This window comes from Equus quagga, chromosome 2 (assembly GCF_021613505.1).
Source record: "Equus quagga isolate Etosha38 chromosome 2, UCLA_HA_Equagga_1.0, whole genome shotgun sequence".
NCBI lineage: Eukaryota > Metazoa > Chordata > Mammalia > Perissodactyla > Equidae > Equus > Equus quagga.
In genome coordinates this window covers 156926112-156943735 of record NC_060268.1, presented here as the reverse complement: position 1 = coordinate 156943735, position 17624 = coordinate 156926112, and the positions used below count along the sequence as shown (strand labels likewise).

At 40.5% G+C, this 17624-nt stretch overlaps 1 protein-coding gene across 7 annotated transcripts in view; it reads left to right on the top strand.

The window, feature by feature from the left end:
- ARMH3 (armadillo like helical domain containing 3) overlaps nucleotides 1-17624 on the top strand; it is a 170133-nt gene that overhangs the window by 126354 nt on the left and 26155 nt on the right. For all 7 annotated transcript variants that reach the window (XR_006887570.1, XM_046654251.1, XM_046654249.1 and 4 more), the window contains one exon: nucleotides 9563-9641. Coding sequence is in view for 6 of the 7 variants with exons in the window: in XM_046654251.1 (XP_046510207.1) it covers nucleotides 9563-9641 (79 nt within the window). In the remaining variant the exon portion in view is untranslated. The remainder of the gene's footprint in view (nucleotides 1-9562; nucleotides 9642-17624) is intronic.

Below are 17624 nucleotides of genomic sequence, written 5' to 3'. Positions count from 1 at the left end.
AGAGATAATTTAGCCCAAGTGTAAAGCCTGTGGCATCTTATTTGGCTTAAATCTATGGTTTGAGGCCACAGTAACTAGAAATTAGCTCATTTTTCAAGCAAAGTAGCCATAAACAACCAATTGCTTAATTTCTAGCAGGTGATAAGGTGGAAATCTACACTGGGCAAAGTCATACATCAAGGTTGAATGCCCAAACTGCCAAAATGTGTAGTCATGCACACAGCTTCAGAAAATGAGGCAACTGCCCCTCAGGCTGTGTGCATGTACCTTTCACACACATTAGCTCTTTCCTGTTTCCCTCCATTTAATGGATTGTGAACTTTCATTTGTCCAGTGCAGAGCCTGGATGAAAATGTAGTCCAGTAGGTGAATAATTTACCTGATGTGACACATGTCTTTCTCACCTAGAAATCAAGAGGAATGCTGACTCAAATCATTCCCCAGGTTAAAATATGAGGGTTATTAGGGTGTAGTCAATGATACACATTTTCTGTTCCATTCCTTTCAACCAATAAATTTGTGTACACAAGTAAATCAAGTTCTCTTTAGTAATTAGGCCAGTTTACATAGTTGGAGCAAGCAACCAGATGTACTGGCCAGTAGCTCGTCCTTCCCGATGGTTGTCAAAAGGCCTTCTATAGTAAGAGTCCATTTTTGTGTCTCTGGTCCTGAAAAGAATGGCCACAGGAACTGCAGTATAAGGAAGGGGATAACAGACATGAAAGGATTAAGACCTGGTACATAGGGGATAAGTTGGTGGAACAACCCTAACTAACAGGTCAGTTGCTGGAGTTTTGACTAGATGGTTTAAAATTGAAAAGGTTAGAAGGTATTCTTATTTGAGGTTTTATTTTGTTTAATGTTAATCAGCAGAGTCTCTGAGGCTTGTAATGCACTGCTGTTAACAGGCATCACGGGAAATTGCTTTTGTTGTTGTTGAATTGGAAGGGCTGAAGATTCATTGACTCCATGAAGAAGGAGACTTATTACTGCATGAAGTGGGAGTATGTGAGGCAATTCTGAAGGTGAAAACAAATGTTAGTTTAAAATTAAATAACTCAACCTCAGATGAACGATTTTAACTACTGCCACACACCACTCAGTTGTACCTTCACCCCTTCTCAGAAGCCAGTCTTTTACCTGTTTGTTTGAAGGTTTCCCAAGTAAAAGCAATTATGAATATGATGGTTTTCTAGTCTTTAATCCCAAATATCTGAGAATATACTGTATAGTATAGATCACTGGACTGCTCTTTTGGGTCTAGGAATGGTGAAGCTGCTTGGAAAAAGAAAATTCCCTTTAGGACAGGTTAAATGGTATACAGGAAAATACAGAGGAAAGGTTTGGAAAGGAAATCCAACCAGATGAAGAAACTGGTGTCTCTTGCCCAAGGTCACATAGGCTAGAATTGGAAGAATCAGGATTTTAACTCAGGTCTACTGCCTCTAAAAGCCTTGCTTTTTACATTATATATAACATGCTATTTAGAGAAGCAATGGTATTTTAACTGGGCCTTCGAGGAAAAATAAGACTTCAGCTTTTTAGTGGTGAAGAAAAATAGCATTCCATGTGAAGAAAACCATTTAAACAAAAGCATGACATCCAAATGTACATATTGAGCAAGTATTTGAAAAGACAGGGCTATATAGCTCTTATGAGGTTGGGGCTTGGAATCCAAATTTGTTTTTATCAGCTTCAGATCTTCACCCTTAATGAGACTCTTTAATGCAAATCTGGTAGCCTTATAGGAATAATTTTAGGATGAAACTGTTCAGAATCTTCCCAGTATGTACCATGTTGAGTATACCACTTATGTTTCCTCCTTCCTTGGAATAAGAGCTACAGAAACTTTTCCTGTAAACAACCTTTGCCATTTTTTCTCCTTTCTGCTTGAAGGATTTACATTGTAGCTTTTAGAAACAGGCTGCTTCCTTCAAATATCTCAGTAAGGAAACAATCACTATGTTCTGTGCTTCTGGATGAAACTATTATTTATTTATTGTTTCATAAAAGACCCATAGATGCTTCTGTCTGTGGTAAATAGCTGGGATTGTGAGAAATGGCATCTTTGGAGGATTTACTTTAGACTCACATTGGATGTGTGGAAGAATATGAGGAAGGATCCACGTTCTCTTAAACTACATTGCCTATATTGTTAAGGTCCCATTTCCATGCATTTCTTGGGTAAATTGGGCATTAACTATGTGTTCAGCCATCATCCACCCAGCTCCAGGGAAAAGAAAGCTGCTTTGCAGAGTCATGAGTCAGAGAGAATAAGATAAAAATGGACCAAGAGATCCCTAGCCAGTTTGTGGCTCAGCCTTGCTGTTCCATCTGTCCACTTCATTTTGCTTCAGTTTGTATAAGTGACCCTTGTCTTCAGCAGTCAGAAGTTGACAGTTGCATTGGAGGGTGACCCCGATTCTTGCCCTTAAAGCCGCTTTGGGTACAGAGCCATCCCTTACTGTGGCTGGCTTTAACGATCTCCCTTACTATGACGTTGTTTCTTTTCTTTCCTCTTTGGGACTTTCTAATTCAGTAGTGTTAGAAGACCCAGTACCAGACTATAACACACTCCCCTGCTCCTCTCCCACCTCCGAATAAACAAAAATTTAGGCTTACTTTTAGAAGATGTTAGATTACTTTAATAAGGAATGCCAGAAAGCTTTTCTCTAGTCTCTAGGTATGGCTTAAGAGGAAGAGAGGGGCCGGCCCGGTGGCGCAGCAGTTAAGTTCGCACGTTCTGCTTCTCAGCGGCCCGGGGTTCGCCTGTTCAGATCCCAGGTGTGGACATGGCACCGCTTGGCAAAAGCCATGCTGTGGTAGGCGTCCAACGTATAAAGTAGAGGAAGATGGGTACGGATATTAGCTCAGGGCCAGTCTTCCTCAGCAAAAACAGGAGGATTGGCAGCAGATGTTAGCTCAGGGCTAATCTTCCTCAGAAAAAAAGAGTTAAGAGAAAGCTTTACTGTCTTCAATAACAACTTTTATTCTTTCTTTGGAGGACAGCTGTTCATGTCTGAGCCATCTTTTCTCCTGCAATGGGGATAAAACATTTTTATTGTTATTTTCATTCTTTTGGTGAAGAGCTGGTGATCATGGACCTCCTTACTTGTGGTGAGACTAGACAAAAACCTTCTTAGACTTTATTTATTTATTCACTTTTAAAAATGGAATCTCTCAATATGCCAGGCAATTTGGTAAAGGCCTGGGAATATATTAATGAGCAAAATAAATTTGGTCCCTGCTCTCATGGAGTGTTTAGTTCCAGTTTGAGGAAAGCTGAGGGTTTGGTTAGAAATTATATTCTTTCTCCCCACTAAGTTCTACCTCCAAACTCCTTTCCCTTTCCTTGGACCTTATTTCTTTAAATCCTCTTCCTCGTCCTGGATGGATGGCTCTTCTCTCTAGGTAACGTGGGCAGTTCCAGCCATTTCTCAAAAAAAAAAGTGGTCAAGAGTGTTGAGAATAAGAGAATCTTCCTTCTCCCCCACCAATCTACTGCCAACATTTTATTCCAAGGAGTTCTTTGTTCAACAGCCAAAAGTCGGCATCATTTGCCAAATGCAGACCTTTTAATCTAAAGATATCATGCTTATTACCAGGAGTTGAACTTTTCTTATCTTCAGGCAAGGTTGGTCCTCCCTGCGCGTGTGGCTTCCAGTGCCAGTCTCACCCACTTTTCTAGTACCTCTTGTGGTACTGCACCATAGAGGCTTCTCCAGAAGCTCCTTAAACTCACTCTTTCTGCTGTAATTTACAAAATAGTCAGTGGCCCAGTGAGCTCCTTTTCTTCCTGCCACCAGCATTGCTAGCATATGCAAGCTCTAGGAAAGTTATATTGGTGAATGAAACACCCTGGGTGAGTGAATTCTGTGTGGAATTGATTGCTAGGGAAAGCAGCTTACTTAAGGACTGCTGGAGTCAAGGAGGCCGTAATCTTTTTTTTTTTTAAACAACTTTATTCATATATGTTACAATTCACCCATTTAACATGTACAACTCATTTTTTTTAATTTATTTTATTTTTTTATAATTTATTTTATTTTTTTAATTTTTTGAGGAAGATTAGCCCTGAGTTAACTACTGCCAGTCCTCCTCTTTTTTTTGCTGAGGAAGCCTGGCCCTGAGCTAACATCTGTGCCCATCTTCCTCTACTTTATACATGGGATGCCTACCACAGCATGGCATGCCAAGCGGTGCCACGTCCACACTTGGGATCTGAACCGGCGAACCCCGGGCTGCTGAGAAGCGGAACATGTGCACTTAACTGCTGCGCCACCGGGCCGGCCCCCATTTTTTAAAATATATTCACAAAGTTGTACAACCATCAGTACAATCTAATTTTATTTATTTTTTATTTGTTTATTCTTTGAGGAAGATTGGCCCTGAGCTAACATCTACTGCCAATCCTCCTCTTTTTGCTGAGGGAGACAGCCCTGAGCTAACACAGTTGCCCATCTTCCTCTACTTTATATGTGGGACGCCTACCACAGCATGGCTTTTGCCAAGTGGTGCCATGTCCTCACCCGGGATCCGAACCAGTGAACCCCGGGCTGCCAAAGCGGAACATAGGAACTTAACTACTGCACCACCGGGCTGGCCCCTAATTTTAGAATATTTTGTCCCTGCCAAAATGTACTCCATACCCTTTAGTGGCCAATCCCCATTCCTCCTCTAACTTTCCCCTCAGCCCCAAGCAACCACTAATCTACTTTCCATCTCTGTAGATTTGCCTGTTCTGGGCCTTTCTTATAAATGGAACCATACAATATGTGGCCTTTTGTGTCTGACTTCTTTCACTTAACATACTATTTTCAAGTTTCATCCATGTTGTAGCATTTATCAGTACTTCATTCTTTTTTATGGGTGAATAATATTCTGTTATAGCTATACCACATTTGTTTATCCATTCTTCAGTTGATGGACATTTGGGTTGTTTCTACTTTTTTGCTATTGTGAATAATGCTGCTATGAATGTTCGTGCATGAGTTTTTGTGTGGCCATAATTTTTCATTCTTTTGGGTATATACCTAGGAGTAACATTTCTGTGTCATATGGTAACTCTGTATGTGGTGACATTTGAGAAACTGTGAAACCACTTTCCAAAGTACCTGTACCATTTTACAATCCCACCAGGAATGTATGAAAGTTCTGATTTCTCCATGTACTTGCCAAACACTTGTTACTGTCTTTTTGATTACCAAAAGACAAAATCTTTTGATTACCAAAAGATTTATAGTTCTTAGATCTTACATTTAAATCTGTGATCCATTTTGAGGTTATTTTTTGTGTATGGTGTGAGGTACAGGTCCAACGTCATTCTTTTGCATGTAGATACCCAGTTGTCTCAGCACCATTTCTTGAAAAGACTCTTCCCATTTAATTGTCTTGCTGCCTTTGTCAAAGGGAAGCCACAATCTTTTCATAATAACCGTGTTGGCTCATTCATTGCCCCCTCAAACCTTCCTTTTCTTTCTACTCCTCCCCTCCCTTTCAAGTGCCCTTTTCCAAAATACTCTTCATCCTGAAAGCTTTTGGCTGGCATAGAGTAAGTTTCATTTAAATACCCCTGAAGAGCTTAGACTAAATGAAAACCAATCTCAAGATGCAAATAAAAGGGAAAACGCACATCTCTCTTTGCCATGTATAGTGCTGCCCACCCTGTTATCCTTTCAGACACTGGTGTGTGTGTGTGTGTGTGTGTGTGTGTGTGTGTGTGTGTGTGTGTGTTCTTATGTCACAGGCCGCTCAAAAGCCCCTGCAAGATCTTTCTTTACTAAAGTCTGTGTTTCTCACTTAGTAAAGGCTAAAGGGTGAGGTCCCCTTTGCCTGAGAAGCTGGTAACCCATGTGGCTACGTTGGTGGGATTTGTGATTGGAACTTTGTAGCATAGGAACCTCAGAATGATTCTCTTCTAGAAGAGAAGGAAACAGTAACCCACAATGTAAAGGGTACAAAGAGAAGAAGTCATCTGCAGAGTGAGAAGCAGACTTTCCCTGCTCTACTACTTTACTAAAGACTGACTCTGGCCTGGGGTCTGCTTTGCCCAAGTGACAGGATCCCTGGGGAGAGTAGAACGTCCCTGTATTAGTCTTCTTGGCTGCCATAACAAGATACTATAGACTAGGTGGCTTAAAAAACAGAAATTTATTTTCTCACAGTTCTAGAGGCTAGAAGTCCCAGATTAAGGTCCAGCAGGGTCAGTTTTGGTGAGGACTTTCCTCCTAGCTTGCAGACAGCTGCCTTCTGGCTGTGTCCTCACAAGGTGGAGAGAGAGAGAGAGATCAAGTGAGCTCTCTGTTGTTTCTTCTTATAAGGACACTAGTCCTATTGGATTGGTGCCTCACCTTTATGGCCTAACATTTAACCTTAATTACTTCCATAAAGGCCCTCTCTCCAAATACAATCACATTGAGGGTTAGGGCTTCAACATGGATGCGGAGTGGGGCGGGGAACAGATTCAGTTCCTAACAATCCAATGTGAACCTAGTGGAGATGCCCTTATGTAGCCTGCCCTAGCCTCCTGCTCATGCAAGACTCCTTTCCCTGGTCTCTTCAGTTCCCTTCTTTTCTTACTGAGCTTCATTTTCTACCATGCTGGTCAAGGGCAAGGAACTGGTGTCCTGCTTGCAGTATTCACCTTCTCTGAACCTGCCCTTTTTTGCAGCGTGAGGGTTTGGATGGAATGGATGGGGAGGGAATTGAACACATGTTTTGTTCATTTATCGAACTCATGTTTTGCTCATTTATCTTCTGATAATGACATAATTGTGAGAAGGGAAGGAAATGTGTAATTTTTTTTAAAGATAATACCTTCCAGGTTTTTCCTTTCTCTCCACTCCTTTTCTCCTTTCCTCCCTCTGAGCCTCCTTCCTTCCTTCCTCCCCTGTCTTTATTTCTTCCGTCTTTCCCTTTCTCCTTTCTCTCTCTTCTTGCTTCTTTGCTTTCTTTCCTGGTGAGCGAATTCCCCTGGTAGAAAGGGAATAATACAAGCACAGCATCCCCACCTATTCCATTCCCAGAGATTATTTCATTGTCCAAACCTCACCAGCTTCTCTGAGCAGCTGGGCCCCAGTGGCTATTACCCTCCTACCCAGACAAACACTAGGGTGCTTTGGGGTTCTTGGTTCTTTAAATCTAGGCAAAACAAAAACAAAAAACAAGCCTAGTTCAGTTAAGTCAGGATTTTTTCAAACACTTTTTCAAAAAAAATATTACTAAGAAATTTAAGGAAAATGTCGGAGGGGGAGCATGAAATGGATGTATTTATAGAGTGCAGATTCTTAAAACAGCTCAGGTCTAATAGTAGATTGATTTGGCTACTGTACAGCTAGACCCCATGACTCAGACTCTATATTGGGTTAACTTTAAGTTGATATTGCTGCTAGGTTTGGTGGGGTTCTCAATTCCTCTCTAAACCTGTTCCCCTTATGTTCTCATTGAGTTTAGGCTCCTGGTTTCCTTTCTGCTCCTGGACTGTTGTCATCCCTGCCAGTATCCTCAAACTTTGCCTTCTGAATGAGAAAAATGTTTGACCCCCACCTGGTCGCAAACTCTTTCCCACTTTGATTTTAGACCAAGCCACAACCTTTATTTAACATCTCTACCCTTCTTGGTAGTTTTGGGAAAAAGTAAGTTACAAGAACCTCTTGCCCATGACCCATTTCTATCCTATTTGATTTATTCATTCACTGAATATTTATTGAGCACCAGCTGTGTGCCAGGCATTATGGTAGATGTTTGACATTGCTTTATTATATAAATGTTGCAAGAATTCTCTAAGATTTAGTCACTCTTTCAACAAACATTTATTGTATGTCTACAATGTACCATTCTTAGGTGTTGTGCTAAGTGGTAAGGTAGGTATTGTTATTCCCACTTTTTTCCTTTGGTGAGGCATACAGCTTCCCCAAAATCATTCATAATAACAAATGGTCAAACTAGGATTTTAAACCATGATTTTTTTTTAAGTTTCTGGCTTATACTTTTATTACCTGTATTAGATTAAATGGTTCTGTAATTCTTTACTATCAATAAGTTATTTTAAAAGAAAATAGTGATTTCTGTTGTGCAGAGATACACTCGTGTTTTAATAAACTTTTTATTTTGCAGTGATTTTAGAATTGCAGAAAAAGTGCAAAGATAATATACAGAGTTCCTATATATGCCCCTCAACCTAGTTTCCCCCATCTTTCATTACCATGGTACATTTATCAATACTAAGAAACTGGCATTGATACATTACTATTAACTAAACTCCCCATTTTATTTGGATTTCACCAGTTTATCCAATAGTGTCCTCTTTCTGTTCCAGGATTCAATTTGGAGTATCACATTGCGTTTAGCTTTCATGTCTTCCCAATGTCCTCTGGTCTGTGACAATTTCTCAAGTCTTATTTTTCATGACCTTGATAGTCTTAAGGAGTACTGGCCAGGTATTCTGTAGAATATCCCCCAATATGGGTTTGTCTGATATTTTTCTCATGATTAGACTGAGGTTATGGGTTTTTGAAAGTATACAGCAGAGGTGAAGTACCCCTCTCATCAGATCATACCAGGGATTTCATGACATCCACGTGACATCACTAGTGATGTTCACCTTCATCGCTTAGTTAAGGTAGTGTTCACCAGGATTCTTTACCGTGAAGTTACTAGTTTTCCCTTTTGGTACTCTATTCTTTGGAAATAAGTCACTAAGTGTAGCCCACCCTCAGTGGGAATGGGAATTAAATTCCACTTCCTAAAGTGGAGAGTATCTTCACATATTATTTGAAATTGTTCTGTTAAAAAGATTTGTCTCTTCTCCCCATTTATTTAATCATTTTTATATCAGTATGGATTCATATTAAACTCTGATCTAAAACGTGCTTTCTTTGCTGCACCAGACAAGAAATGACAAGGACTCATATCAAGGCATTGGTTTCAGGAAAGTTTGTTTATTTCAGATGTCAGAGATTTGTAAGAGGTAGATTTGATAAGACTTGTGACATTGGATGTGAGAGAGTGATGGAGAGGGAGTGTTTGAAAATGACACTCAGATTTTTGTTTGAATGGCTGGAAATAAAATTTTGGTTAGAAATATTAAGCAGCAAGCAGGAAGATCGGTTCTAGGCTTTGATAAAGCTGAGCTTCTTCAGAGACTGTTTAGCCTACATGTTGGCCCAGCTTTACTGAGTGCCCTGTTCTCCCAAGTCAGAGCAAAGAAAACGACTTTCTTTCTGATTGAAACACCAGGGCCCCCTAGTGGACAGCCCCCTGGGTCCTGTTTCTTGTCTGAAGGATGCTTCGTTTTGTTTTTTGTTTGCTTGTGAGGTTTTCTTCTAGTTCCTTTGCAGAACAGAGATGCTTGATTCTCTTCTCTAATAAGTTATTAAACCCTTCCCATTTCAGAGTTACCTGTTCACCCCCATATGGCCCCATGTTCAATAAGAGGACAGTTACTCTGACAATCACTCCTATGCTCTCATACTCTAAACCAGAGGGTACTTGATGCTTGCTTTTAACTCATTTATCCTCTTCTTCCATCCGGTGCTATATTAATGTTAATTCTTTGTTTCAGAGCCATCATCAACCATTTTAACCCCAAAATTGAATCCTACGCTGCTGTGAATCACATATCCCAACTGTCAGAGGAGCAGGTAAGCCACTACTCTCTCCAGAGTGACCTTAGTTTGTGGCTGGGATCAAGCAGTTACCCTCTTTCTGATGGCAGAGGGATTCTGTGACTGAGTTTCTAGTGGGAGTGGCAAGAGCCAGGCTGCTAAAAGGAATTAGTAAAGAATTTGCTGATAGTACTTTAGAGTAATGGCTTCTAGTTTTGTGCCATATGAGGGATTCATTTAATTATTTAGAAGATATGTAGGTGAAATTTTGGTGAATTATTGTCTTAGAGTGGGTGATAAGGCATTTCTTTTTTAATTTTAAGCAGAGTCATTTTTATTTTTATTTTTATTTTATTTATTTATTTATTTTTTTGCTGAGGAAGATTAGTCCTGAGCTAACATCTGTTGCCAATCTTCCTTTTATTTGCTTGAGGAAGATTAACCCTGAGTTAACATCTGTGCAAATCTTCTTCCACTTTACGTGTGGGTCACTGCCACAGCATGGCTGACAAGTGGTATAAGTCCATGCTCGGGATCCAAACCCACGAACCCAGGCTGCTGAAGCGGAGTATGCTGAACTTAACCACTATGTCCTGGGGCTGGCTTCTCATTTTGATTTTTTGAAAATAAGAAACGAGAACTTAGAAATGGATGAAACTGCCAGTTAGAAAAATCCTGAGTTCAGCATAATTTGATGTTATCAGGCTCATTAAAATATGAGCCTTCATTGGGACAGATCTTCCTTAGTAATTGAGTTCTATTTTCCTAGCAGTTATTTCTGAGCAGGTTTTTCTGTGCTATGGACTGAGTTGGAGATGCAGATAGCCTTGTGTGTTTGTTTTCCTTGAGTCTGGCCTGATTTCTCCTTCTCCCAAAGTGCCTGCCCTCGGCTCTGCACTATATGAAGTACAGATGAGGCTTTAGGGTGGCATGGGATTGAACTTGATGCTTTTGAATGAGACCCTTGAGTCCAGTTTTTAAAAGTGCAAAATAAGACATCAACACAATCTCCCTTCCTTCCCACCCGACTCCTAAGTTAGAGGGCCAAGGTATATGTGAGATGAGAGTCCAGGTGTTGACTCCAAGCCAGTTGAAAACACATATATGCTCTGCTCTCCCTTTTGTGCCAATGCTTCAGTGTAACCCTTCTCTGAGCCTCGTGCTGGCAGGGCCAGCCAGCCAGCTGTGGTGCAAGCATGTATTCCAGTGTTCCTAAAAACTATTCAGCTCAGCTAGTGAGGTACCAAGCAAGCCTTTTTCCTAACAGACAAGCTTCTCAGTATTCCCACCAGTGGCTCTTTCCTCAGCTAGATAACAGGACTCTATTAGTCTATCAGTTCTTCCCTTTGACATATTTATTCTCTTTTGTGAGGCAACTGTGAGAATCCGGCATCAGGTTTAAACTACTTTTGTAAATGGCTTTCATTTTCGTTTTCCCTCTTCTGCCTGTGGAGCAGTCCTGAGTCCTGTTCTTTCATGCCATTGTTCTCCTTAAGGTGCTTTGAGATGCTATCCTTTTCCTGTTCGACCAGTTCAGATCAGTTGTACTATATACCGTTTTTATGCGAAAGACTTCAACATCTTAAGTTTTGTACAGTGAGAGAAAGGGTGACTTTCCTACCACAGTGAGCTCTGGTTAGTCTAAAAGCAAAAAAAAGGAAGACACATTTTTCCTGTCAGCCACGTGCAGTATTCATCCCCCAGCAGCTTGGGAAGGTCAGGCTGAAATCTTTCTTCAGCAGTAGCAGCCACAGACCAATAATAAAAATCCATTCTGGCGCATGAGGCAATCTGGAAAAGGATGATTAGCAAGCACGTGTCCTAACCCTCCTCCAACTTCTTTCAAAGTTAAATGAAGTGATGAAAGTGCTTCTCAAAAAGAGTCCACACGCCAGAGATGAGGCTATTTCTATGGAGAGGGAGAGTACACAGCCCTATTTGAGAATGGGGAAGGGATAGCAGCTCTCAAAGATTCATTTACTTAGTCAATAAATAATTACATGCCTGCTGTATACAAGGTATGGTGCTGGGTAGTGGAAATCAGTGGTGAATAATCTAAGTGTGATCCTTGCTCTCACAGAGTTTTTGTGCACTCATTACCTCTCTTAACAATCCTTTTCATGTGAGGAGTGGGGGAAGGGTGATACTATTCTGGGACCCTTTTCAAAACTGCATTCAAAATAGTTGTTGCTTCTCTTCCCTAACTGACTTTGAAGGGCACTAAATGACAGCATTAGGGTGCACTTGGTTTTATTATGAGCACTATCAGATTAGAAATATTTGTCTGCCTTGTTTATTTTATTTTATTTTATTTTTTTGAAGAAGATTAGCCCTGAGCTAACATCTCCTGCCAAGCTTCCTCTTTTTGCTGAGGAAGACTGGCCCTGAGCTAACATCCGTGTCCATCTTCCTCTACTTTATATGTGGGATGCCTACCACAACATGGCTTGCCAAGCAGTGCCATGTCCGCACCCAGGATCCGAACCGGCGAACCCCTGGCCACCAAAGTGGAATTTAACTGCTGTGCCACTGGGCCGGCCCCTGTCTGCCTTGTCGATCTCCAGTATGTGTTGGAGCACTTTTCTCCCTTCACTTATGAACATTAGTGCTAATATCACTTAAAGTTAAGTATAGTCACAGCTTCCCAAAGAGCTGGCTTTGGGATGCAGTAGGGCCTTGCAGTTGTTAGCAGCAAACTAAGTAGAAAGAAAAAATCAGGAACTTAATCCCCAAGTAGATTTGAATGAAATACTCCTTAAAATGAAACCTAAAGACCATGGATAGGCGTTAACTGGAATTTATAGCACTTAGTCAGACAGAAGACAAGAGAGGGCTCTTTGCTAGATCTGCCTGCCCAGCCTACCATTTTCTTCTAGCAAAATATTTGTAAATTTTTGAGTTCTGACAGTGCCCAGACATAGTCCAGCCTCTGTTTGAGGCTTTTCAAGGTGATGCTTATAAATCCATTATTGCTTATTAAACAAAGCCCACCCTCTCACACTGGGGTTTCTTTTCAGATGTCCAGAAGATAGATGACAATTTTCTGTTATTTCTCACTGGCTTCATGGAGGGCAAAGCTTTTTAATCAGTTAACACCCTCAGCATGACTGAATGGTGGTACGTTTTCTAGTATAATAAACTACAGACATTTTTATATTGTATATGCAGGTGTCATATTTGTTTGAGGTTGATTGTGAACCTTGTTTACTTTGAATCCTTTTTTTGTGTGTGGTAAAATATGCATAAAATTTACCGTTTTAGCCATTTTGAAGTTTGCAGTTCAGTGGCGTTCACAAGTACGTTAACATTATGCAACCCTCACCATTATCCATCTCCAGAACTTTTTCATCATTCCCTGTTGAAACCCTATATCTATCTATTAAACAGTAACTCCCCCCTCCTCTTCTCCCAGGCCATAGTAACCACTGTTCTGCTTCGTGTCTCTATGTATTTGACTATTCTAGGTACCTCATGTAGGTAGAATCATTCAATATTTGTCTTTTTCTGTCTGGTTTATTTTACTTAGCATAATGTCTTCAGGATTTATCCATGTTGTATCATGAATCAGAATTTCATTCCTTTTAAAGGCTGAATAATATTCCATTGTATGTACGTACTACATTTTTTTATCCATTCATCCATCATGGACATTTGGGTTGTTTCTGCCATTTGGCTTTTGTGAAGAAAGCTGCAGTGTACACTGGTGTATAAATAACTGTTTGAGTCCCTGCTTTCAGTTCTTTGGTGTATATATCCAGAAGTGGAATTGCTGGATCAGGTGGTAATTCTATGTTTAATTTTTTGAGAAGGTACTGTACTGTTTTCCACAGTGGCTGCTCCATTTTACATTCCAGTTTCTTCATCTCCTTGCCAACACTTGTTTTTCTCTGCTTTTCTTTGTTTTTAAGATTTTACTTTTCATTTTTCTCCCCAAAGCCCCCCGGTGCATAGTTGTGTATTTTAGTTATTTTAGTTGTGGGTCCTTCTAGTTGTGGCATGTGGGACGCCACCTCTGCATGACCTGATGAGCAGTGCCATGTCCACGCCCTGGATCCGAACCGTTGAAACCCTGGGCTGCTGAAGCAGAGCACGTGAACTTAAGCACTTGGCCACAGGGCCGGCTCCTCTCTGCGTTTTTTCGATAATAGCCATCCTAATGGATGAAGTGGTATCTCATTGTGGTTTAGATTTGCATTTCCTAATGATAATTGATGTTGAGCATCTTTTCATGTGCTTATTGGCTATTTGGTCTACCTTTTTTGGAGAAAGGTCTATTGAAGCCCTTTGCCCATTTTTTAATTGGGTTGTTTAGTTTTTTGTCATTGAATTTTAGGAGTTCTTTTTATATTCTGTATATTAATTCCTTATCAGATATGTGATTTGCAAATATTTTCTCTTATTCTGTGGGTTGATAGTGTCCCTTGATGCACAAAAGTTTTTAATTTTGATGAAGACCCTACTTGTCTATTTATTCTTTTGTTGCCTGTATTTTTGATGTCATATCTAAGAAGTCATTGCCAAATTCAATGTTATGAAGTGTCGACACAGATAATCCATAATCAATCTATAAATCAAAATTGGGGTGAGTTTATTATGAGCCAGATCTGAGAACTAGAGCCCAAGGCCTTCCTTCGCCAAGGAAGGAAGGGCACCAAAGAAGTGGGATGTACAGAGTGGTTATATACCATCTTGGAACGAAGAGCATACATCACCTGTAACAGGAATATCTCTTTTACTACTGTCATGAGGTGCTTAGCTGGCACAGCAGGTTGGTGGTCAGCAGGTCAGTAGTCACAAGGTGAGCACAGCAGGTTGGTAATTAATCTTTAGTTTCCAGGAAGAGATGCTTATCCTTAAAGAAATGCTGATATGGGGGGAAGCCACATCCCTGTCTTTAAGCGCATCATTCTTGTCTTTGGGACACAGTAAATGTTTAAAGCAGATGTACAATGCATGCTCAACAGGCCACGTCAGTCCCTTTTGGAAAAACAAGGTCAGGTCGAATTAGTTTTAGAACAAATGGCTTCCTCATATACTCCCACATGTCCTATTGCTTTCATTTACTTATGAGAAGTTTTTCTTCTATGTTTTCTTCTAAGAGTTTTGTAGTTTTAGCACTTATGTTTAGGTCTATGATGCATTTTGAGTTAGTTTCTGTAGATGGAGTTTGATAAGGGCAATTTGACCTCTTGTTGTATTTCACATATCTTTATGAATAAAAATTATGGAGAAGATACAACTTGCTTTTCCAAGAACTGTGCAGCTACACCCAGTTTATCCCCCACTGCATTTGGCTTGTCTCTAGTACATCCTATAAAAATTATCCCTGGGGCCAGCCCCGTGGTGCAGCGGTTAAGTTTGCATGTTCCGCTTCTCAACGGCCCGAGGTTCGCTGGTTCAGACCCCAGATGCGGACATGGCACTGCTTGGCAAAAGCCATGCTGTGGTAGGTGTCCCAGCTATAAAGTAGAGGAAGATGGGCATGGTTGTTAGCACAGAGCCAGTCTTCCTCAGCAAAAAGAGGAGGATTGGCAGTAGTTAGCTCAGGGCTAATCTTCCTCAAAAAAAAAAAATTATCCCTTAGGCCCCTTGCCCACCCTCAGCTGAGATTTAGCTTTTTTCTCTCCCTAGTATGGCTTTTTGGTAAGCATCCATCCCTCGCTGGTAGACTGATTTGATATGCTGCCCTCCCACCACCGGTGGCCTGCACTCTGATTTTCATTCTCCCAGGAGGATAGCTGAGTTACACAACCTGTGTTTCATAGGTAAATCCAGGGATCCTTTTGTCTGTACTAGATAAATGTGGATGGAGGTATTGAAAAGAGACTCTTGACCCCGGGCTAATCTTGGGTTTGGGGGCTTTGAGGACATCCTGTCTTGATGATGCACTGCTACCTTCAGAGAATTATGTTGAAATAGAAGAGTTCTTCATGGGGTTCTCCTCCTTATCCTAGCCTACCCTAAACTCTTATATGCTGCTTTTCAAATTAGGAAACGGATTTTCTATTATTATTGACTACATCATATTAGAAATGGGTCTACACTTAAGAGGTCTGTCATGAAATTTCTTGGAATAATACTGGCTCACAGGTTCTTGACCTAAGGTTCAAGAATAGGCTTTAGAGAATTATTGCACAATCTGAAATTGTGTGTAAAATTATGTATATGTCCTTTTTTTCCCTGAGCAGAGTCCATCTTTCTTAAAATTCTTAACCAATCTTTGACACCCTCCCCCCCAGTTTTTTTTTTAAGAATCACTGGCTTAGCTGCCTTGAATAGTACCTCATACTTTTCTTGCCCCCAAAACCATGAGACCTTTAAAAATGCCCATTGAGGATCTTGAGCTCCTTTTAGGCTATTCACTATTTGTTTTGGTTTACAAATGCTATGAAATATTGATTTATATCAGCTCTAAATTCCTTATAGGCAAGAGGGCTTCATAGCAGACCTTTACAGAAGATTCTCTAGAGCCCTGAATATCTAGAGTACATGGGGCACTTTAGGATTTAAGGCAAAACTTTCTCTGAGCACCTGATTCCCTAAGCTCTCAGTCACATTCATGACCAATTTTGTGCCTTTGAAATATCTCATCGGAAAGCAAGTAAATGACTGGCTCCCTCTGGCTTTCTTCTGCCTTTATCAGCTATCATTTTTGTAGCATTCAGTGCCTTCTCTGTGCTAGGCAGATACAGATTATACTAGGCATTTGAGGGATACAGAAGTATGATAAAGGGCCTTTCTTCTCAAAGGATGGAATAAGTGCAAGAGATGGCTTGAGGCAACTTATTATTGATGGCCAAACAGTACTAGTAATGGGATCTGTGAGTTCCTGTTAGAGAAAGATCTCTGCAGGTTGTAGTGGTCAGGAAAAGTCACATGGAGGAGAGAATAATTAAGTTGGACCTTGAAAGAGGAAGGATAGGGATTGGATAAACAGAGAGGTATAGATTGTAAAATGTACTCAAGGGCAAAACCTGAAAGGGACAGAAAGAATGGAGAAGAGTCTCAGAGTGTCTGTAGGTCATGTCCTTGAGTCACAGGATACCCAGAGGCTGGATGACTTGGAAATACACTTCAGTCATTTAAATTATCACAGCTTCCATAATCCCTAATGCACTGATTTTCCCTCTGTCATAATTGTACTGTCTTTGGTTCAACTCACAAGTGTTCATCAAAGGCCTAGTATGACCCAGCCTCAATGCTAGGCATGTGATGGGACCTGAGGGGCAAACCAATCCCTTTTTTTTTTTGTAAAATGTACATAAAATATATATATATATGCACATTGTTATGCAACTGATCTCTAGAACTTTTTCATCTTGCAAAACTGAAACTCCATCCATCCAAGGGAAGTTGAACAACTCCCCCCACTCCATCCCCGGAAACCACCATTCTACTTCTGTTTTTAAGAGTGGGCCACACCTGTCTTGAAGCTGTGTTCCTTTCAACCAAGTGGCCCAGGAGCTTGCTAAAAATTTCTCTACGTACAAATTTAGGAATTTTCTGGGAAGATCAGAAAGGTGGTCTGCTGGCACCACCCCCCCCCCCCCAATTATGTCACAAGACCATAGGACAGTGTAACCAGATTTCTAAGTTTTCTATATTAGGAATTTTATGGAATTTCACCTCCATTATTTCTTTAAGCCTCCACTCTCACTAGGGCTTTGGACTTTGGATTCAGAAGAGGCCTATATAATGTTGTATATTACAAGAAATATCTTCAGAAATATTATGACAAAGCAAGGTATCATTCATTTATGGGAGTGGGTTAGAGTAAATTAGGGAAACAAACAAAAAATGCTTCACGTCTGAGTGAGTGAAAGTTATATTAGAAGCTAAGTATTTATTTCTGTTTATTAGTAATCTTCCTAAACTTTTTTGATTTTCTCCTAATCCTAAGATAAGAGCCACTACAAATGACTGCTGGGTGTTTAGAAATCCTAATGTAACCTAGCTTTATTTTCTCAGAGAGGAGTGAGATACTAATAAGAGGAGAGCCCTAGTCTGTGGGGCAAACAT